The sequence below is a fragment of the Poeciliopsis prolifica genome, unplaced genomic scaffold, assembly GCF_027474105.1.
Source record: "Poeciliopsis prolifica strain line A6 unplaced genomic scaffold, Auburn_PproV2 SCAFFOLD047, whole genome shotgun sequence".
Taxonomy (NCBI): Eukaryota; Metazoa; Chordata; class Actinopteri; order Cyprinodontiformes; family Poeciliidae; genus Poeciliopsis; species Poeciliopsis prolifica.
The window spans coordinates 1,602,422-1,623,308 of record NW_026562422.1 but is presented as its reverse complement, the minus strand read 5'-3'; the positions used below and the strand labels follow the sequence as shown (position 1 = coordinate 1,623,308).

Here is a 20,887-nt window from a genome sequence, read left to right as displayed (position 1 = left end):
CCAACATGTTCAGTTGGTAGTTCTTTTCCCCTGAACAGAAGACTGACTGGAACGACGACACAGGTTGTTAAAGCTGGACTCACAAGGTTTTCAAATATCAGTGAGGTTGTAGGAGAAAAAAATGAAGCACACATTGACTAACTTGTTAAGCATCCGCTTTAATTAAATACAAGACAAAAAAAGATTACAGACAAATTTCCATGGACATGCTGGAGAGCCACTCCTTCACTCCACCCGTTTGTTTCGGCAGCAGAGAACAGAATGTGTCTGTTTAAACACAATTACAGAGCAGGCAACGACACATACTGGCTTCAACAGAGTATCACTTCAGTTGATTGTTTTAAAGTCATAAGGATAAGTGAATACACTTGCTTAGTGTCATAGCAAAAAGTAAGAAGTCTGGTTCCTAGACTCAAACCCAGCTCAACTGTTTGCACATTACATTACATGTTTATCTCTGCCGGATAATTAGAAGCAACAAAAATGCCCCCTAAAAGAAGAAAGGATTTTCTTCTTTTAGCTCCACACTGCTGGGTGGATCTTCACAGGGTCACATGGTGGGATGCGCTAAAGATGGCGGTGATTAAATAAAACTGCAAGGCATGAGCTGGGGGGAGCGGTTTAATGTTTTTGCTAACAGGTGAGTACGATGTGACGCCGCACTGAGCAGCTGCACTATAAAGTCACCGGACCTTATGCGAGACAAAAACAGCCGTGAAGCGTCCAACATCTCCGAAGCCTCCTGAGCTCTGCCACAGGGCCAGAGTCACAACATGCAGAGAAAAACTCCAATTAAAAAAACCTGCTGCATCAAGATCTTCTGCATCAAGATCCGGACTTATGAAAGTCTGTGACATCACTTCAATGTCCCTATTCTGGAGGTGCATGTTGCTCGTCGCTCAGTGAAAGCCTGGAAGCTAATCCCGGTTAAGAAGCCGCTCTGGATCTCAAGGTGGTCGTATTGAGCCTGCCTCGCCGTCATCGTCCGTCTCCGTCTCAGCAGGTCCAGTGTCTGTGTGGAGTGCTGCGGGAAGCACCTCGCTGCAGACCAATAAGAAGCTCCGGCTGGTGCAGGATGGGGGTCGAGAGTATGGTGGGTTACAGACTGACGCCAAGTCTAGAGTCGTCATGGTAGCGGGGATTCAGGCGAACTTCTTCTTGGTGGCAGTGAAACGCTCCATGTACTGATGAGAGAGGAAGAGAGACATGAACAGACCAGAAGAGAGTGTGGTAACCTGGGATCGGCCCTGAATGGGGTTTAGCTGGTCTGGAAGTACAGAGGTTGACCCCTGACCCTTAGGCTCAAGGTGTCAGGGTGTTAAACTTGAACTCGTAACAGAAGCAAAGACGCTGTGTTCGATCAGCTAAAGGAGTCTGGTTCCATCTGTCATGAACAGCTTTTGAAAATCTCCTTGTTAAAGTCAGGATCTAATTATGGAGACTTTTTAAGAAATAAAACCAAGTTAAAGTATGTCCTATAAAATACAACTTTGATTTGTACAAATATTCTGCTTCATATCCAGGTGATTTGTTAAAGACAGAGAAAGACAGCTTTAGAACGTCTACAGCATTTACACATATTCCTTCGAGTTTATTTAACCATAAATGGATCTTTGTTGAGACAGCTCAGTTCTTTACTTGCATAGAAAAAAATACATGGATTGCTAATAATAATAATAATAATACTGAGCTGACCTTTTCATATCCCTCCAGCTCTCGGAGCTTCTTCACCTCGAACAGGTTTCCCTCCACGGAGAACAGGGACACCTGGGACTCGGTCAGGATGGACTCAGGAATGGACGACAGTTCCAGACAGTTCTCCTCCAGACGCAGAACTTTGAGACGTGGACAGTGGGACACTTCTGCTGACAGCACTGAGATCTGACGGGCAGCAGAAAACCTGCTTACACTCCAAAACTCTTAAAGGACTGTCTCATAGGTTCTGCAGGAAGCAGCTGTTATGTATCCTATCTGCAGAAAATAATTGAATCTTTTCAACAGAATCTTTCACAAGAGGAATGGTGCAAATTTTATTTTAATGTGCTAATTTTGCCAATATTTACCACAGATCAATACTTTTGGTGTCAAATCACAGCCTACATATTTTGAACCACAGAAGGATACACATTTTCTAGATCCTGTGTCTCCTTTTTTCAAAATGACCACTGTAATGTTTTATTAAAATCACCAGTGGTGGGCAAAGCTAACCAAAAAGTTGTGTTCACTAATTACCAATTTGCCAATCAAGAATCTTAGCTCACTAAAACCAAAAAAGCAGCGGAAGCAAACAGTACACCTCTAAACACATGAGAAAATGAGCAGGAAGCAAACACTGACCCGCTAAACAGGTGAAAAAATGAACAGAGGCTATCGCTAAACCCATGACAACAGTGGGACCCAAGAAAACAGTAGCAGAAGCTAAAGGTAAACCTCTAAACACATAAGAAAATGAAATCGCTAAAAACATTATTTTTCCTCATATTCATACAACTTTAAAGTTGCATTAATGTGATTATGAGGACCAAAGGAAAAAAAATGCAATAAAGTTAATAAAGTTAAGTCACAAATATGGGTAACATTTTATCACAATAATTGGTTTAAGACTCAAAAATGTCATCCTGAAACTGAAGGGGCTGCTGGGAAATATAACAAACATTCAACCTGAAAGGTTAGCATACTAATGTTTCTGCTTGTGTCCACACTTGAAGGATCTCGACAGTAATATGCTGCTCTCTTTTTGATAATGACACCTGGTTTTGGTTGAGGTTGATCTCGATGGCCTGCAGCTCTGAGACGGCTGCCGGGACGCTCTGAATCCTGTTCTTGGACAAATCCAGCAGGTCCAGCTGCCTCAGCGTTCCCAGGCCTGCTGGGAACTCGGTTATCTGGTTCCCGGACAGGTTCAGGGTCCTCAGGGCCTTGAGCTGGCCCACGGCGGGGGGCAACTGCTGGATCTGATTCCCATTCAAGCTCAGGGTCTCAAGCTTCTTCAGCTTGCCGATCTCTGCAGGAAGGCCAGCTTAAAGAGGGAAAACAGAAATGTTAGAGGAAGTGTGGTTGGAATGTCCAGAAGCAGACAGACAGACAGACACCCTCCCTCCCTCCCTCACTCACTCAGCTTGTTGGAGTTCAGCGTCAGGCTTTTCAGCTGCAGGAAGTTTCCGACTGAGGCTGGGAGAACCTCGATCTTATTGCCAGACAGATCCACTGTCCTCAGATTTGCGGTGAGCTTCTGGAGCTCCTCTGGAAACTGAAACCAGTCAGACACCAGGACAAGTTCAGAACAGCGCCATCTAGTCTACCTCAACGTCAGCATCCCTTTAAAATACACACAGAACTGTTTTACAGCTGCAGCATGATGCCAGAATGCCTATCAACGATCCGTAAATCACTAACACATTGATACCCACTGCTTTTATTTTTTGCCTGATTCTGTTGGAAGGGACTGCACTACTCAGACAGAAAGTGACTCTTTTCCACTTCCTCCCAACTGCTCCTCCTACCTCCTGCAGGCCTTTGGCCGTCAGCTGAAACACTCCCGTTTTCTGGGAGGTCTCCAGGTGAGACTTCAGCGCGCTGTTACCCATGTTCCCCTCTGGCTCCGGGTGTCCAGCTCACATCCAGCTCACGTCCGGAGGTGGGGCCGTTTCCATGGAGCTCCTCCTCCCTCCTCCTGGTTAGAAGCTGTTAATGAGATCAGAGGATGAAATCCCTGCAGGACACACAGGCCACACACTGACACCCTCCTGACAAACAGCCGCTGACATCTAATCATGACTGTGGAAATGAAACACAGTATTGGGATCTTTTCCTTCTTCCCTGATGTGCAGCAACACAGAAAATCAGGTCCATGTTGGATCATTTCCAGGTGCAAAATAACACAGACGACAGACAAAAACTGACTGAAGATGCTCATAGATGTACAGACGTAAACATATCACTGATCAACTCTGTGCCAACAGCCTACAAGTGAACTAAATAACCAGAAACTCCACAGACTGCAGTGTTTATGACAAATCAACTGTTTTATTTGGATGTTTGCAGTGAAAACATGTCATTATGACCCATTTCTGCTGGGTTAAGACTCTGAGCTTGTGAACATGAATGAGTCGTTGTCTTTGAATACTTCAGTGCGTGTAGTAGATCATGAGCTCAGAATGCAGGACAGACTCAGCTTTGTTCTGAACTCTGAAAGGTAGCCCTGTCACAATAACGCGTTTTGCTGTGGAATAAATTGTTCCATCAGTTATTGCAATAAATGATAATATTGCAGTTTTGAGATCATTTTCAAGTGACTTATAAATAGTGGCATAAAAATATGTAGGCACTTTTAACAAATAAATTTAATTATGAAGTCTCTGTAAACAAAATGATCTATCACAAAAGGAATGATTGAGACCAAAACACCAGGTTGAAGACTTTTATCATTCAGTTTTTTGGTAAAAAGAGAGAAAAAAAGATAAAAATAATAAATCAAGCAAATGAAAATTATTCTGTTCCTTTTCATGCGATTAATTGATTTAATGTGACAGGCCTAGTTGGGTCAACCAACCTTAGATCAACTTTAAGTCTGATGTTCATTCACGACTGCAAACTTTAATCTTCCATCAAGATAGTTTTTAAATTTGCCAATAATTTGGGTCTGGATTTCAGAAAGAGGAGCAGTGCATACAGGCTGAGCCAAACACAGTAGGATCTTTATCGAATTCGTCCTTAAAGTTCAAACTGATATTTAGAAAAACAAAAACGTGTGAAAAAGCATAACGTAACAGAGAGATGGGTTACTCTAGATAAATGTTAAATCGGATGAAGATAATCTTCTACAGAGGATGATGAGGACCACTGGAAGAAAACAACAACAATTCTGACGTCAAAGCAGAAGAGAACCGAGGAGAAACCAGCTTCACAGACAGAGACGTGAGATGTTCAGGGGAACAAACGACCTGGACGAACATGACCACTTAAGTGATTTTTTTAAAATTTTTTATGTGGCTGTAGAAATCAGAATTCAAAGAGAAAAAACAAACAGTTCTTTAGTGGCTCTAGTTTTCTCCCAGAACATTCATTCTCATTTCCTGGTTTTGTCTTTCACAACTAAAACATATGATCATAATTAGCATTGATTCTTTTCATGGCTCGATCCAGAATAGTTATTGAATTTACCAATAAAGTATAAATGTTAGGATTCCAACGAATCCTACTGCTTTGAATAAAGTGTCATTTTTAGGCTTCCTATCAAAAAGATTTTCATAATCGTCTCAAATTTTCATAAAATTTAGAGCAAATATATGTAACCTACTGAGACTGAGAATCTTTCTTTTTTTTAATGAATAAGTAGATGTTGAGGTCCAGTTATCATTTAAGATTTTATGAAGCCTATTACTTTGCTTCATACTGACACATTATGCCTATGCCTTCACTATTAATATTAAACAAGAAACGTTTTATTATTATAACTATAATAATTAATGTTATGCTGGCTTTTATTGATGCTTTAGGATTTTAACTAGTCCAGTTAAATTGTGCTACACATTGCTGCTTTCTTTTGTTGTACTGCCATAGTTACCAGAACACGTTAGAATGAACACACACTAGTTTCCTGCCAGCAGCTCAGGGCCCTGCACTGACCCGCAGGGCCAACTGAGATCCATCAACCCTCTCAGCTTGGCGCTCCGCCTTAAAGCCTCTCTGCTCACAGATTACCGTGACGTGACCCTGCAGCCAACTTCTGGGACTTCGGTGTCGTTAACTCACTTCACCGTGGATTCGGAGGACGGTTCTGGTCCGGATCAATAAGCTGAACTCTGACCGAACCGATGAAAACAAGTTCAGTGAGGAGGATCAGCTGAGGGAGTCGCTGCTTCAGAGTAAATCTCCTCCTCTTCCCTTTCCGGCTTCTTCGTCTTCCGTTTGCGGAGTTACGTTTAGTTTTTGGTGTATTTCTGCCACCTATTGGGCGGGAGTGGTAGTACTCGAACTGTGCCTCCATTAGTACTGCGTGGACAGGATATGGTCCACGCAGTACTAATTGAGGAAAAAAGAGATTAAAACAAAGTCCATCCACTTCAATTGAATTGTACTCACTTCTGATTCCTACTTTAATTCTTGACATATTTTCCCTCCCTCCGGTTCAGCACCATCATCCCAGATTCTTGGTGGAAAATAATATTCATCAGCTCCTGAATAAGAGATCCCTGTAAATGGATATAAAAGATTAAAATTGGCCTCTGTAATCAACACTGGCCCTCCACAAGGGTGTCTGCCATTGTGAAATTATTATAAAATAATAACAATCATTTTTTTAAAAAAATCATCAAATCCACAAAAAAACAACTTTTGTTTGAATCCAACAAGCAGACCGTAGGGGGCGGTGTTGCTTTTCTAAGATGTTCACCGGAAAAGAAGAAGAAACTTGGCGGAAAAGCGCTCAGATTTGAGTCGAAAATCCACAACCGTCCTCCGACGGTGTGTCAAACAAAGCGGGTCGATGATGTGGTCGGGAGCCTGAGAAACGACGGGAAGGTGAGAGCAGAACCTTCAGCTGACCTCCGGGTCATCACAAGTCAGGGACAGCCCGTCTTCTCTGACCCGTTGAACCAATAGCTGTGACGTATTTTTTGTAAGATAAGAACTTCTGAAAGGCAGCAGACACTGACAGAGATATTCATCTGTTTTCAGGCTGTACTCTTGAGAAACCGACCGAGCCTGTTCAGATCAGGATCAGACAACATCCATGTTATCCTTCAGACAGTTTCATTCACATCCGTGGACTTTCACAGCTAGAAATATCGCCTTTTTTTCTCATTACACTGATTATTTTTCTTCAGTTTACGTTGTCGTGATTTTACATGATAAACCCACCCACCAATAATGCATAAATGTGTTTGTGAAACCTCTAAATAAAATCAAGTGCAACTAATTTCAGAAGTTACCTGATTAGTAAACAGAGCCAAGCTGTGCGTCATGTGATCTGATAAATTCAGTTGTTTTCTGGCCTCCTGGGTTATTAGAGAACAATAGAGACCAAAACAGCTTCATGAAGACCAAGAATCACAGCTAGCAATAGAAACTAAAAGGAAAAAATATACCTGCAAGGAGCTGTACATGCAAAGTGGAAAATTCAATTCTTCTCTTAGCTGGAAATAGTTGTGGCCCTTTTTGTTATTTATCTGCTTGAAAATCTTTCCCTCAGAGCTGCTGTTAATTTTTTCTCCTGTGTTGTACACATGTACGTGTTTCTTTTGTTTTTTAAAAAAAGATCCTGATTATGTCAACATAAAAGTTTTTTTTTTTTTTGTCTTAGTTGACCACCAAACCCCTCCCTCTGGAGGCCAGAATGAGGTTAACTGGGCAGAAAAACCAGCAGGATTCAGACTGATGCGTTGGCTTCCATTAGCTGCTCTGGAGATCTGCTGTATTAATAATGTAGTTGAATGTCCATGTTTCACTTCCAGATGCATCAGTGGGATTTGTCTCCGTTCTCTGTGACTCCGGCTGCGAGTTTGCTGTCCAGATGCGTCTCCGTGGGAGCCGTTTCCCAGGTCAGGACATCATGTCCTCCTGCTGTTATATGAATTATTTTCTCCGGGTCTTCTTTCATTAAATAAAACACAAAGATGGATATCAGATGACTTAATTTGGAACCTATGAGCACAGTTTACATATTCACTATGTGTTTCATGATGGAGCAACATGTCACACACAAACCTGTGCAAATATGTAAGCAGAAGTTTGCAAGATTGGTTTTAAATGTGTAAGTAGGAAAACCAGACATTTTAGTCACTTTCTACATTTTTCTCATGAATCCCGATGTGTGAGTTGCATTCGGTAGGCCAGCGCTCTGGAGTGACATCTTGTCTCGATCTCCCCTCAGGATGAAATCGACTGTGCCTTTTCTGAGCCAAGTCCCGTTTTCTCGGCCCGCCTGCGTGAGGCTGAAGAGCTCATCAGAAAGCAGAAGCGGCTGGATGAGGTATGCCTCACTGTGACCCCACTCACTGCTTGTTGCATTGCATCCTAAAGTCCTGGCTGCAATGATTTCAGTTACAATCTATTTGTGCACAGGATCTAATTTCTACATAACAACAAGGTTTGTTGTTAGGGCTGAAGCGATTGATTGTGATGAATCTGTTATTTAACTTAGTGCTGTTAATTTACTAATTGATAAATCATTAACTGGACTCAAAAAAAAAAAACCCTGCAGAATAAGGTCAGAGCAGCAATTACATCAAAGTTGTACAAAAAAAATCTGTACATTTTGCGTTTAAGATACAAAAAGTGTTTTGTTTGTAAATATGTTCTTTCCAAAACTCCTCAGCTTGTTGATGAGCCAACCCTACTTTCAGGAAGGAAAAGTCCTGGTTTACAGAGAAAAATGACCCCTCATTAAATGAAAAAAAACCCAGTTTCCGTAGCAACCGTTGCGACCTTTATGGTTCTTCGGGCTACAACAACTGGCTGACGTTCTGTGCATGTGTTCTGTCCGGTCCCACTGATCCAGGTGCAGCTGCAGTTGGAGCTGTTGAAGGTGGATGAACAAAGTGCTGACGTCGCTCATGGATTCCACCTCAGTGAGTCTCGCCCTCATCCAGCTCTGTCACAAACCTTTTATTTTAATCTGAAATCAGATTGAGACTGATGTTGTTATGGATCAGGCACATATTCACCGTTACCCAATGTATTGTTTGTTTTTTCAATATTGTGACGATACAGATATGAATGTTGGATCATTTTTTAACAGTGCTTCATGAGAAATCCAGCTCAGTTTGCGACATGACGGAAACCAGGTTTCTGTTGATAAACCCGCCCCCTCCTCCTGACTCCTCCTCTCTCCATCAGGTCAGAAGAATGAGAAGCTGCAGTTGCTTGGTAACCACCTCCTGGGCGTCCTGAGGGAGCACAAGGTTCTAAGACAGAGGCTGATGCGGCCGCTGGCTCGCACCAACCTGCCCGTCCTGGCTCACCTGCACGCGTAAGATCTGACTGTTTAGAACAAGAGTTGGTCATCTGGTAGATGTGCTGACCTGGAAAAGTCTTTCATTCAGATAAATCAAACACATTTCCTTCACTGCACCGTTCAGCTCCAGCTCATGTCTAACTCTTTGCTCCAGCTCTGTGGTGGACTCCATCAGGCTGATGATGGACTTCATAGAGTGTCTGGAGGAGAAGCTGAGATCTACCCACAACCGGATCACCAGAACCGACTCTCTCGCCCTGCTGGTCAGTTCCGTCACAGACGTGGAACCACAAACCATAACCCGGTATCCGTTTACAGGATGTCAGTGTTGAACTTCTTAAAGTAACATCTAAAATTCACTTTTCAGAGCTTTACTTTACGCCAGTGCTTCTCAATTATTTTCCGTTACGCCCCCCTAGCAAGAAGAAAACTATTCGCGCCCCCCACTCCCCACCGTGACTATCCATCTCTGCATAACATTTTTTCCTTATTAACATTTTTTTCGCTGAAAAAACTCTAGCGGCTTATCGGCGTGATTGGGATGTAACGTATTTAAGTGACGCGCTAATTTATTTGGCTTCATGCTGTCCACTGCGAGCATTTTTAGACACAGCAAACACACCGGTCTTTCCTCTTCTCCACTGTAGTCACAGTGAAGCCAAGCGCTAAATAAGATTCGTCGTATTTCCTCTTCTTAGCTTTCGGTTGACTTTCTGTTGTCTCATTATCTTTGTCTCTCTCCGCTTTTCTTTTCATCCCTGTGAAAAACTTTTTCATGTTGGGGGTTGTTGAATAACGGAGGCCATAGACAGAACGCAGTCGGAGCTTTTGTTGACTTAACACTGCTAACCAAGGCAAACCTGTTGTCTTGTAAGTCATAAAATGTTGCACTGTCGCAAACGTGACAGAAGTAACAATGAGAGCGCCACTGCCGCCTACTGTGCGCAATTACACTTTATACTAGTACGGCCAAAAAAAAGCCTGTTCCCCAGGATCACGCACCGCGCCCCCCAAAGGGGGCCCGCCCCACTATTTGAGAAGCACTGCTTTACGCCATAACATTGTTCCCTCATAAGTAGCATACCAGAAGTGTAGCTTTAATTTTTTTCATGCATGTCTGAGAAATACTTCAATCTTCATGATAACCATTCAGTCATGCAAAACACCTGGTTGGACTTAGCTCCACCTTTCAGACACGGCTCCTCCTCAGCTGCAGCTCTCCCCTGCAATGGCCCCATTCAGCCCCTTCAGACTAGCCAGCAGCAATTAACAAATACCTGGTGGACCTGTGCATCAGCAGAGCTCATTATAGGAGTTACTTCTCAGTGCAGCGCTGGTAATAAGGCTGCTAAAGGGTTAATAGAGGAGCCGTGTTGTGATGACTTCCTGAAGGGGGAGTCTCACAACAGGACTTTTAAAGAGACAAAGACAATTTCAAGACATTAAATTAGGAAGTCAATTTTCTTTTAAGTCATATTAAGTATCTGCAGCATTTCTTTGACAACTTACGGGAACAGTTACTTAATTATGCCATAAAATGGCACTATGTGCCTGGAACACACATAATACTGCCCTTTTACTGACGACCAGTCTGGATAAAGTAGATAGTGTCTTATATTTTTCAGTCCATTTATCCAGCCATTCTTATCCGTTGTTTAATCTGCGGTTATCCCAAAGCAGTAACCTTTGGGGTTGGCTCAGTAACAGAGACATGGGAACATTTGGAGCACATTTAGCATAAAGCATGTTCTGACCACAGGTTGCAGGGACATGATCATTCTGAAATGAGTCTCTCCCTGTCTCTCCTCTCCAGGATAACTCGCTCGCCCTCCTGCTGACTATGGCTTCAGAATCTGAGATGTTGTTCCAGAGGATTCAGCAGTGGAGGTCGATCAGCTGCAGCCGCCCAGGAGGGTCTGAGGCACAGACTGGTTCGGAGCTGTCTGCTTCCTGAGGACTCAGTGGAGCCCGCTCTGATGAAAACTGGACCTCAGTGTCCTCTTTCTCATAATATTGCAACCCAGACTCTTTAGATTTGAATAAAGCACACTTGAATTATACATAGGAAAATCTTTAATTTAGTCTTTTTTAAATTCTTTTTTATTTTGAGTTTCCACCATTTGTTAACTTCAAAACGACTATCACTCTTTTTCTCGGTCAAGACAAACTGGCTGATTGGCCAGAGCGCCCCCTCTGGTGGATTTTGGTGGTAAGAGGATCATGTGTGAACTTGACAGGTGGGAGTTAAAAGTATTTGATCTAAAGTTTGCTGTTAAATTTTTAGTTTCCTGTCACACTAAATGTAAATTCCATTTTGAATTTGTTTTCTGATTCAGACATTAATAAGTGGAGAACTGCTTAACTTAAATACCCTCTACATCCTGTAGCTAAAGAAGTTCATTTTGAAATTCTCTATAACATTTTTCCAACTAAGGAATTATTACGACAAAGATTCAACTTTGACACCAACAGCTGTACCTTTTGTGACAATGACTTGAAACAACAGGCCATCTCCTTTTCTATTGTCTGCACACTGCAACATTTTGGGAAAACATTCAGTACTGGATCTCACCAAAACTTGTAATATTTGGAACCATCCTCAGAGACAGAAGATCCGACCTCAGACTTTGGTCCTTGACCAAGTTCTTCATCCACTCCCGTAAATGGGAAAATAGAAAACCTGACTTTTCAAATGCCTTCCAATAGACAGCTACTTGAGAGCCTTAAAAACTGATGACCAGAGAGCACAGCACAAATACATTTTTGTATTTGACACTTTAATGAGCTGAATTTATTTTCTGAGAACTAGTACCCCTTTTTTTTCGTTTTGCTTTTGTCATTTTACATCTCCCTCTGTTTGATATGACAAATTTTATTATAATTTATTTTACTTTTTTTTACTGTCCTCTTATAATTTTGTGTGTGCCTTAAACCTTTAAGACTTGACATTGACGCCTTCTTGTAAGTACATGCCACGTGATTCTTTACAATTGTTCAAAATATTTTTTTGCTTGTTTTTTTAATGATAGTGTATGGATGGTTTCACGACACTCGGGGAAAGTTTTTTAACCTAAATACCTTAAATACACTTCAGGTGGCCGTTTCGACATGCACTTCCATGCGCCAGCCCAGTAAGCGGCGCTACTACACCCATAAACTGAACATAAACAACCCATGATGACGCAGGACTTCCGGTTTAGTACAGTTTTCATGACGCTTCTCTGGTGGAGTTTGGAAACGGTTACGTTTACATTGTCGTGTCGAGCGCTCGGTAAGCCTGAACAACTACTGACACATTTCTCCTCACTTATTTTGTGGTCCAGTTTCAGCCATTCTAGATAATAATAAGCAAAGTGGACCCGGAGGCAGTTTCCAGATGAAGACAGCGAACTGTCGGCTCCCCAGCTATTTAGCTGCTAGGTCGTTAGCACTGCTGTAAACAGCTGTGATGTTGTTGAGAGCCGCAGGGTGATAGGCTGAGGAAAAAAACACACACCATCAATGTCAGGCCTCGTTTTTGGCGTCCACCAGAGACCGACTTAGTGCTCAGTTTGATTAGTTTTATTTTAGGGATCTAGCTAGCTTTGTTTCCTCGTCGGTCACTCAGTTTCTACGACGATAGATTAAACTGGAAGCGGAACAGCGGAGTCCAACGGACCGCTCTTCACCCAGCACAACTCAGGATTAAGAGCACTAAAGTATCGTCAAGTTTTCGATTATTTACACTCTTGAAAAAGTCCAGATGAAATGAATATACCTTCAATATGTTTAGAGCTTTTATATATATATATATATATATAATTATATATATATATATATATATATATATATATATATAAGAATTGAAGTCAAACTAAACTAGCAGCACAGACGCTGGCGTGGCGTGGCGCTGATGATGAAAAATTTCATCATCATGAAACAGTTTCATCATTACTTTCATAATGATGAAACTGTACAATACTGATTAATCACCACACAGCATCAATATGTTTATTCATACCTTATTTATTCACCTTATTGATTTAATTATTGGGATTTGTTACACCATCTAGTCATGCTGGTCTTTTTATTCTATTTGATCTATTTTGCTGGCATCATATTGCATTTTTCTGGAAGATAAAATATCCCAGAAATTATTGCGACAAACATTATTGTTTATATACTATTTTATACTGTTTATATTGTTATATACTATTTTCAAATAATATATAGATAATGGTATAATAAGTCAAGGTTACTCTCTTAAAGATCAATGAACTTTAATTTTGTAAAGACCTGTGAGATGTTTTAATTATTCAAAGTTGAGCACAACAACCAAAAATGATAAATAAAAGATGTGTATTTGGTCTGTATGTATTTACATTCATCTGATTAAATCATAGTTTCAGCTTGTATGTTTTCACTCTCTGTCCCAGAAGAGATTAATCAACACATTTTTTTCTCTTTTCTGTGTAGAAACTGTGGCTGTAGGAAGCAGCAGTCTCCTGACTCACTGAGGATTCTTACCTGGGGGGTCCCGCCTCCACAACACACACACTCACACAGACAGTAAATGGCACATTTTTACCTCACACACACTTATGTTGCATCAGCTGCACAATTTCTGTTTGATACAATGACGGCGTAATAAAAAATGATAGCAAACAGTAAAGTCTGTTCTGTGATCAGTGACTGGTAGGGTAAGCAGTGAGTGTAGCAGCCAACAGGATCTTAATTTTGTTGCTGATGTTGTACATGTGTGTGTGTTCCTGTGGGATCTTCCAGGTTTACTTCAAAGTGCCATCATGGTGCTGGCCGACTTGGGAAGGAAGATCACCTCGGCGCTGAGGTCACTCAGCAACGCCACCATCATCAATGAAGAGGTAGGACACACAGTGTGGTGCTAAGCTACTCTTTGTTTTAGAAATTGCTACAGTGGGAAGAAACCTTACAAGTTTGATTCAGTTTAACCTGAAGTTGAAGAACTTCCAGAAAGAGAGCTGTGTTCTCAACTGAGGCTCATGTTGAGCTGGCTTAAAAATAAAATCTCATATCACTGCAGATCTGTGTAATGCCAGCTGCTCTTAAAAACAAGGTGAAAAAAAATGAAGAAAAATGAATATTTTTCAGAAATGCTCCTGATAGATAATGTATAAAAGGAGACATTAAAGCAGCTTTTCCCTTCAAATATTATATTGGACAAAGATTCTGTTTGTCTTTTAATAAATCTTTTAGAAAAATGTAGATTTGGTTTCTAAGGGAGAATTTGGAGTGGGGTTCTTCAGATGTTATTTTCAAGATTTTTATTTTTTTTTTCCCAGGTGTTGAACGCCATGCTGAAGGAGGTGTGTGCTGCTCTCCTGGAGGCAGACGTTAACATCAAACTGGTCAAACAGCTGAGGGAAAATGTCAAGTAAGCGTGGTCAGCCAGGTTCTGGTCCTGTTCTGCTGAACGCATCGTACCTGTTAGCAGACCCTTTGTCTTCCCCCTACAGGTCTGCCATAGACCTGGAGGAGATGGCCTCAGGCCTGAACAAGAGGAGGATGATCCAACACGCTGTGTTCAAGGAGCTGGTGAAGGTAAGGTCCATGAGTCATGAGAACGCTCCAGATGCTACGAAGTGTCCGTGTGTGTCTCACGTGTGTGTTCTGTTTCAGCTGGTCGATCCCGGTGTGAAGGCTTGGACTCCGACCAAAGGCAAGAACAACGTCATCATGTTTGTTGGTCTGCAAGGCAGTGGCAAAACTACAACCTGCTCCAAGGTGACCACACACACCTGACACACACTCTCCAACAACACCACATACATTTTACAGTTCTTCAAAATGACTGAAAAGGGCTGTTTTCTCTCATTACTTACATTTACAGACTTAGAGCTGATCAGATCTTATGGAACATTTTCCTCATCCTTATTTGAAGCTTCTGTCATCGTAATTGTTCAGTATTGTGATCAAACCCTTGAATAGTATCACTGAAACCTTCAATGATGTAGAGAAAAGAACTTTTGGAAAAACCAGGACATGAAACAGTCCCCAGAAACTGAGCGCATGTTATGATCAGAGAAAAGTAACATGATCACCTTACTAATCATGTTTGATAACTGAGGTGGCAGAGTACTAGAAGTAAGAAACATTGCCACCTGCAGGTGGGAGGTAGCATCCACTTAAGCCCAACGTTTTTGGCTGTTTTTGTAGAAAATTTGCAATAAATTCACATTTATGTATGGATGTAAAAAAAAAAAAAGCAAAGATCTGCCGATTTTGCGTACATTTTTTTTTATTGCAGATTTGCAAAAAACTGGAGGGATCAATGATGGTTATTGTACCACACAGCTGCTAGACCGTCATGTCTGTGTTCCACTAACAGCAGTGTTGTTTTTTCCCCGGGCAGCTCGCTTATTATTACCAGAGAAAAGGCTGGAAGACTTGCCTGATCTGCGCTGACACCTTCAGAGCAGGTAGGCACACACATTGCCTGTAGCATTACCTAGCATGGTTTGTCACTCTTTACCCAGATAATCTATAAATAAACAAACATCTTCTCTTTGGTGTGAAAACTCCTCTCTCATCTCCAAGGTGCCTTCGATCAGCTCAAACAAAATGCCACCAAAGCCAGAATACCTTTTTATGGCAGGTGAGTGTTCTTGTGCCGCTTCCCCTGTTTGCAATTGGCTCCTGCTCTTTCCCCCTCTCTCCCTCATTCTCCTGATGGTTCCTTGTTTGTGTTGGGTTCAGTTACACTGAGATGGATCCTGTGGTGATCGCCGCTGAAGGCGTTGAGAAATTCAAAGGCGAAAACTTTGAGATCATCATTGTGGACACGAGTGGAAGACACAAACAGGAGGATTCACTGTTTGAGGAAATGCTGCAAGTCTCCAATGCAGTGGTGAGTATGTGAACTCATCACAACAAATTCTAAATATAATGTATCATAAATAATAAAGCATGATGTTACTCAGAGCACAAAGCATAGAATTACACTGAATAGATCTGCCCTCATGGAACAGGAACATTGTCATTGATACCTAATCTATAATTTTTTCAATATCGAGATCAATACAAATATTAATAACTGATTGGTGCATCTCTAGTGTCTAAAGTGTTATTGGTGTATAATGTCTTTTTTTTTTCTCTACTTTGTGACAAAATTAAGCTCCTCCTTTCTCTGTTCCCATAGCAACCTGATAACATTGTGTACGTGATGGATGCTTCCATCGGTCAGGCCTGCGAAGCCCAGGCTAAAGCTTTCAAAGACAAAGTGGACGTAGCGTCGGTCATTGTCACAAAGCTAGATGGACACGCCAAAGGAGGCGGAGCTTTGAGCGCGTAAGGACCTTTGCTGCACGGTGCTGCGCGGCTGGTTGGCCCGCGAGCCGATGGTTTACCCTCACTCTGTGACGTTCTGTTGTTAGTGTGGCGGCCACCAGGAGTCCCATCATCTTCATCGGAACAGGGGAACATATCGACGACTTCGAGCCGTTTAAGACTCAACCTTTCATCAGCAAACTGCTGGGTAAAATCTCCTCTGTTTCTGCTCTGACTGCACCTGCTGGTTCTACCAAGACTGTAACACTGTTAGCTAGACGAGGGTTAGTGTTAGTTAGTCTTTCTAACATCTGATTGCTGCCTCTGGGGAAAATGACCTTTCTGTCTAACCAGGTTGCAGGGATTCTTTTCATGGTAGCTCAGTGGAATCTTAGAGTTAAATTTGGATCATAATTTGGATCATATGTAATTCCATCTCATAGCGCTTCTTAAAAAGACAAAGATCTACCCAACTAGTTAGAATCGTCAAGGTTCCAGCATGGACTGGATAAGTTCTAGATAACTGTGGACACGGAAAAGAGTTTGGAAAATTAATTTTGTTTGCACATTTTATATCCTGTCCCATTTTTCCATCCATCCACCTGTTCTTTTGTATTAAGACCTGACCTCTGTCAAAATAACTGCTTTTTGTGATCAATAGAATTTGAAAATCTTTTTGACTCTTTACTTGAATACTTTAGGAACAATAATTTAATTCAATTCAAATCCAAAAATATTTCATAATAAAAATAATTAAAAAAAACTTTAGAAAAATGGTAGATATGTCTTCCAGCAGCGTTAGCCTTTAGCAGCAGAACTATGGATGTAGCTCAGGAAAACTGAGTGAGACCTCAACCACACAAGTTTCATGTTGAAGTCAGGTGGGCAGGATGAAACTGAACATTATTTTTTTATTTCTCATGTCTTCTGTTGACATCCCACAGCCTACAAGTCCCAAAGAATAAAGGACTTTGGTCCTTTATTGTTATTTCCCACCTCTACATTTAAGTCTGCTGTTGAACACATGCAGACATGCATCAAGTTCTGCATCAACTTGATGTTTGTGTTGCAGGAATGGGTGACATTGAAGGCCTGATCGACAGAGTGAACGAGCTAAAGCTGGATGACAACGAGGAGCTGATAGACAAACTGAAACATGGTGAGAACCTAGACGCCTCCGCTGCAGAACCTGCTGCAGACACGGCGACTCACTCCTGATCTTTGGCCTGCAGGTCAGTTCACGCTCAGGGACATGTACGAACAGTTCCAGAACATCATGAAGATGGGGCCCTTCGGACAAATTATGGTAACTGAAGACTTCCTCTCAAATTATCTTAAAGGTGACCTATTTATGCTTCCCTGAACAGTTGGGACAGGTTTGTGGACGACAAAACAAGTCCATCACATTTGTTGCAGGAATGGGTGAATTATTCTGAGATGATGAGATTTCAGTCTGCTCCTTTCTGACTGTGTTGAACTCCTTTCAGAATGAGCTGTTTTAGGGCCTCTGTCACTTCAAATTCAATAAGCTGCTAAAGCAGTTAACTGACCAAGCGTGCTTTAGCTCAGCTTGGGTTAATGTGTTGAGCCACATTGTGACTTAACAATCGAAAGGTCTTTGAAATGGCTCTTGATCTGTATTTAGAAGCAGTAAAGACCAAACTGGAAGTATATAAACGTTCAGAATGTGAATTGTGCTGTTGATGTGTAAATGGCAAAACTGTTGATTCAGCGTTTGTATGAGTAGATGCAACCCTAATTATACAAAATTCAAAAGGGCTATAAACTAATTCATAATGACCTTATTGATGATGATCCAAGAACCTTGAAGAGGAATTGTCTTTCTCTGTACTGACTCTGTATATATATGTGTGTGTGTGTCTGTGTGTGTTGCGTTCAGGGTATGATTCCCGGTTTCGGTACAGATTTCATGAGTAAAGGAAACGAACAGGAATCAATGGCCAGACTGAAGAAACTCATGACCATCATGGACAGCATGAATGACCAGGGTAACACACACTGTGACACTTACTCTCTCCACTGTTCTCTGAATATGTTGTCAAGCACGTTAGTTTGAACGGGATTTCTGACTTACCTGAACGAAAGATTAATGGAGAGGGTGAAGTCTCTGACTGATCTTACCAAGTTTCCTTTACAGAACTGGACAGTAAAGATGGGGCAAAGCTGTTCAGTAAGCAGCCCAACCGGATCCAGAGAGTGGCCCGTGGATCTGGAGTTGCCACCAGAGACGTTCAGGAGTTACTCACACAGTATACTAAGTTTGCTCAGATGGTGAAGAAGATGGGCGGCATCAAAGGACTATTCAAAGGTACCAGTGAGCCACATTTTTTTGCCTAGAGGAGAGTTTAATCTGGTACTGATGTAGTGATCCAATGTTTCTTAATCAGAAGAGTAATGTTGGATGCGAGCTGTGCTAACTTTGTTAAAGCAAACCACAGAACAACACGTCTTCCCTCGCTTATCAGTTTCTGACTGGATGGAGATAACATGTCTGGATATTTAATAACCACTTTTAAAGGAGGACTGTGTGAATGTAGAAAACTATGAATCACTTCTGCTGAAGTATGAAGTGTTATTTGAGTATGCAACACTTCCCAAAATCATGACCTGAAAGTAGAGGAAGAAAAAAAATACAACTGCAAGGTTTTTAGAAAATATGAGCATCCTTGGACTTTTACACCAGATCTCCGCACTAATATGTTTGTGATGTTTGGTGTTGCAGGAGGAGACATGTCCAAAAACGTGAACCCATCTCAGATGGCCAAACTGAACCAGCAGATGGCCAAAATGATGGATCCTCGGGTTCTGCATCATATGGGTAAGACCTGCTCACTAGCACAACTCCCACACAGCTCACTTCACACCTTCACTTAATGAAAGAACTCTGTCATTATAAAGGTCAAGAGGATCAGCTGTTAAGGAATGTTACAGATCAGAATTATAAATGAGTGCACTGTTCTAACATGTCCTGCCTAAAGTCTGTTGGCAGCATCAGCTTGCACTGTCTGAACAGAAATAAGTTGAATTCATGAACAACTTTTATTAAGTTTCTCTTTAATATCAGAAAATATAAAAGTATTTCGTAAATGAATCTAACTCGCTTGTAAATGAATTGTACAAAAATAAACATAAAACAGACTTTCATGCACAAAGCTGGAAGAATTGGTAAAAAAAAAAAAAAAAAAAAAAAAGAATAAAATGTATTATTACGCCCTAGACATTAACACCAAGTGGTCAAGAATGTACTTTTTAAAATTGTTTATTTCAATAATCCAGATTTGGATTTAAAAGGAGTTGGAGTTAAAATAGACTCTACCAGCATGATGAGTTTTGCTTCGTTTTTTTTTTTTTCTGCACATATTTAAACATCCCACAGCTCATCAGTCAAATGGTTCAACTTTGTATCATTCTGTTATGTCTGTGTGTTTTAGGAGGCATGGCTGGCCTTCAGTCCATGATGCGTCAGTTCCAGCAAGGAGCCGCCGGCAACATGAAAGGCATGATGGGATTTAACAACATGTGACCTCCCCCCAGCTGATGCCTTAATACAGAAGAGGAAACTCTTCTCCTCCTCGCAGGTGGAGGAGGCGGGGCAAACCTTGTTTTTTGCTGCTTTGCACCAACAAATAAAATACAGTTTGTCCTTGAAGAAAACCATTGGAAGTAAATTGTGAGTTTAAAGGAGTAGTTGAACTTTTCAGCAAATGTTTTGGTCTGTCAGAGAAACCTCTGGAATGCTCCTCGGTCTTGTGGAAGATGAGCTGATATTTAACAGGCCTCATTATCTTTGGTTGGTAAAAATGTTTCCATGTAAAATTAAAACATAGTTTGAACCATTACAGGAGTAAATGGCACAAGATGAAATTGAGTAGTGACAGTGTTTTTGTCATAATAAAAGTTTTTATTGCATCATTTTAAACCTGGTGTGTATTTATTTCATTGACTCTTTATTCTGATAAAATTACACCAAGTTTAGCTGTTTTCAGGTTTTTATCAAAGTGATTATTTTCAAATTTAGAAGTTCACCAAAATACAAGATTGTGGATTTGAAAAGGTTTGGGAAAGCACTGATGATGATGATTATGTAGCTTTGTAAGTCTGAGTGATTACATTACATTTGAATTAAAATGTTTTTTTGTTATTTTTTCCTGTCATTAAAAAAAAACAAATAAACCAGATCTCAGTAAAAGGATTGTGGAATTCCACAAATCTGGTTCTGCATTTGGCTTGACTAAACCGAATGCCGAATGAGATTTGTGAAGGTTTCCATGTTCATCTGTTCAGTTCTTTGGGGCTAATGTTTTGAGGTGATGTTCAGTGTTGTTTTTAGCCATTCAGACTGCTTTGCATGCTGGGTAAAGCAGTTTTTGCCCCGCCTTCCTGGATCTCCTACATGGCTTGTGGCAGACTTCTTGTGCCCTTTTTTTTTAAACATCCATTCATCATGAAGTTCAGATACTTAATGAACAAGAGCAGAGCTGCAACACTGCAGCACCTCCTATAAGCAGAAATAACCTGACAAAGATGAAGATGTTCCTGACAAACCTTTAGAGCAGCTCCGTTCTTCACTAATGATAGAGTTCGATATATTTAATACGTATAATTTTTTCCTGTTATGAGTAGTGA

General features: G+C 41.2%; 3 protein-coding genes across 6 annotated transcripts; 2 read left to right on the top strand and 1 right to left on the bottom strand.

Annotated features, from left to right (window-relative positions):
• Positions 1-138: 138 nt before the first annotated feature.
• Positions 139-5,887, bottom strand: lrrc57 (leucine rich repeat containing 57). 4 transcript variants are annotated; one of them, XM_055057272.1, is made up of 6 exons: positions 5,755-5,887; positions 3,504-3,684; positions 3,115-3,250; positions 2,751-3,019; positions 1,696-1,881; positions 139-1,184 (listed from the first exon to the last, which is right to left on the bottom strand). In XM_055057272.1, the coding sequence occupies exons 2-6, from the start codon at positions 3,585-3,587 to the stop codon at positions 1,143-1,145; spliced, it is 717 nt and encodes a 238-aa protein (XP_054913247.1). In that variant the 5' UTR covers positions 3,588-3,684; positions 5,755-5,887; the 3' UTR covers positions 139-1,142. The 4 variants fall into 4 exon arrangements, with proteins under 4 accessions (XP_054913247.1, XP_054913249.1, XP_054913248.1 ...); XM_055057274.1 differs by having other exon boundaries at positions 5,697-5,886; XM_055057273.1 differs by having other exon boundaries at positions 5,704-5,886.
• A 513-nt stretch (positions 5,888-6,400) lies between these two features.
• Positions 6,401-11,016, top strand: haus2 (HAUS augmin like complex subunit 2). Its single transcript, XM_055057277.1, has 7 exons — positions 6,401-6,522; positions 7,455-7,541; positions 7,874-7,972; positions 8,501-8,570; positions 8,839-8,971; positions 9,111-9,219; positions 10,770-11,016. Exons 2-7 carry the CDS (start codon positions 7,455-7,457, stop codon positions 10,908-10,910), a joined length of 639 nt encoding a protein of 212 aa, XP_054913252.1. The 5' UTR covers positions 6,401-6,522; the 3' UTR covers positions 10,911-11,016.
• Positions 11,017-12,119: 1,103 nt separating this feature from the next.
• Positions 12,120-20,180, top strand: srp54 (signal recognition particle 54). The gene is made up of 17 exons (XM_055057398.1): positions 12,120-12,227; positions 13,412-13,504; positions 13,721-13,818; positions 14,257-14,348; positions 14,431-14,515; positions 14,594-14,698; positions 15,327-15,393; positions 15,512-15,569; positions 15,671-15,821; positions 16,113-16,261; positions 16,348-16,448; positions 17,313-17,399; positions 17,473-17,546; positions 18,141-18,249; positions 18,399-18,569; positions 18,984-19,079; positions 19,693-20,180. Exons 3-17 carry the CDS (start codon positions 13,741-13,743, stop codon positions 19,782-19,784), a joined length of 1,515 nt encoding a protein of 504 aa, XP_054913373.1. The 5' UTR covers positions 12,120-12,227; positions 13,412-13,504; positions 13,721-13,740; the 3' UTR covers positions 19,785-20,180.
• Positions 20,181-20,887: the final 707 nt, after the last annotated feature.

What these genes read in the sequence shown, in the direction of transcription:
- lrrc57 (XM_055057272.1), bottom strand. Translation starts at nt 3,587, where the DNA reads ATGGGTAACAGCGCGCTGAAGTCTCACCTGGAGACCTCCCAGAAAACG. An exon ending in GCTGAACTCCAACAAGCTGA is followed by an intron (nt 3,020 to 3,114) that starts GTGAGTGAGGGA and finishes TCCCTCTTTAAG; the next exon opens with CTGGCCTTCCTGCAGAGATC. An exon ending in AGCTGGAGGGATATGAAAAG is followed by an intron (nt 1,185 to 1,695) that starts GTCAGCTCAGTA and finishes CTCTCTCATCAG; the next exon opens with TACATGGAGCGTTTCACTGC.
- haus2 (XM_055057277.1), top strand. Translation starts at nt 7,455, where the DNA reads ATGCATCAGTGGGATTTGTCTCCGTTCTCTGTGACTCCGGCTGCGAGT. An exon ending in CCGTGGGAGCCGTTTCCCAG is followed by an intron (nt 7,542 to 7,873) that starts GTCAGGACATCA and finishes ATCTCCCCTCAG; the next exon opens with GATGAAATCGACTGTGCCTT. An exon ending in GTCCTGGCTCACCTGCACGC is followed by an intron (nt 8,972 to 9,110) that starts GTAAGATCTGAC and finishes TCTTTGCTCCAG; the next exon opens with CTCTGTGGTGGACTCCATCA.
- srp54 (XM_055057398.1), top strand. Translation starts at nt 13,741, where the DNA reads ATGGTGCTGGCCGACTTGGGAAGGAAGATCACCTCGGCGCTGAGGTCA. An exon ending in TGTTCAAGGAGCTGGTGAAG is followed by an intron (nt 14,516 to 14,593) that starts GTAAGGTCCATG and finishes GTTCTGTTTCAG; the next exon opens with CTGGTCGATCCCGGTGTGAA. An exon ending in TTTCATCAGCAAACTGCTGG is followed by an intron (nt 16,449 to 17,312) that starts GTAAAATCTCCT and finishes TTTGTGTTGCAG; the next exon opens with GAATGGGTGACATTGAAGGC.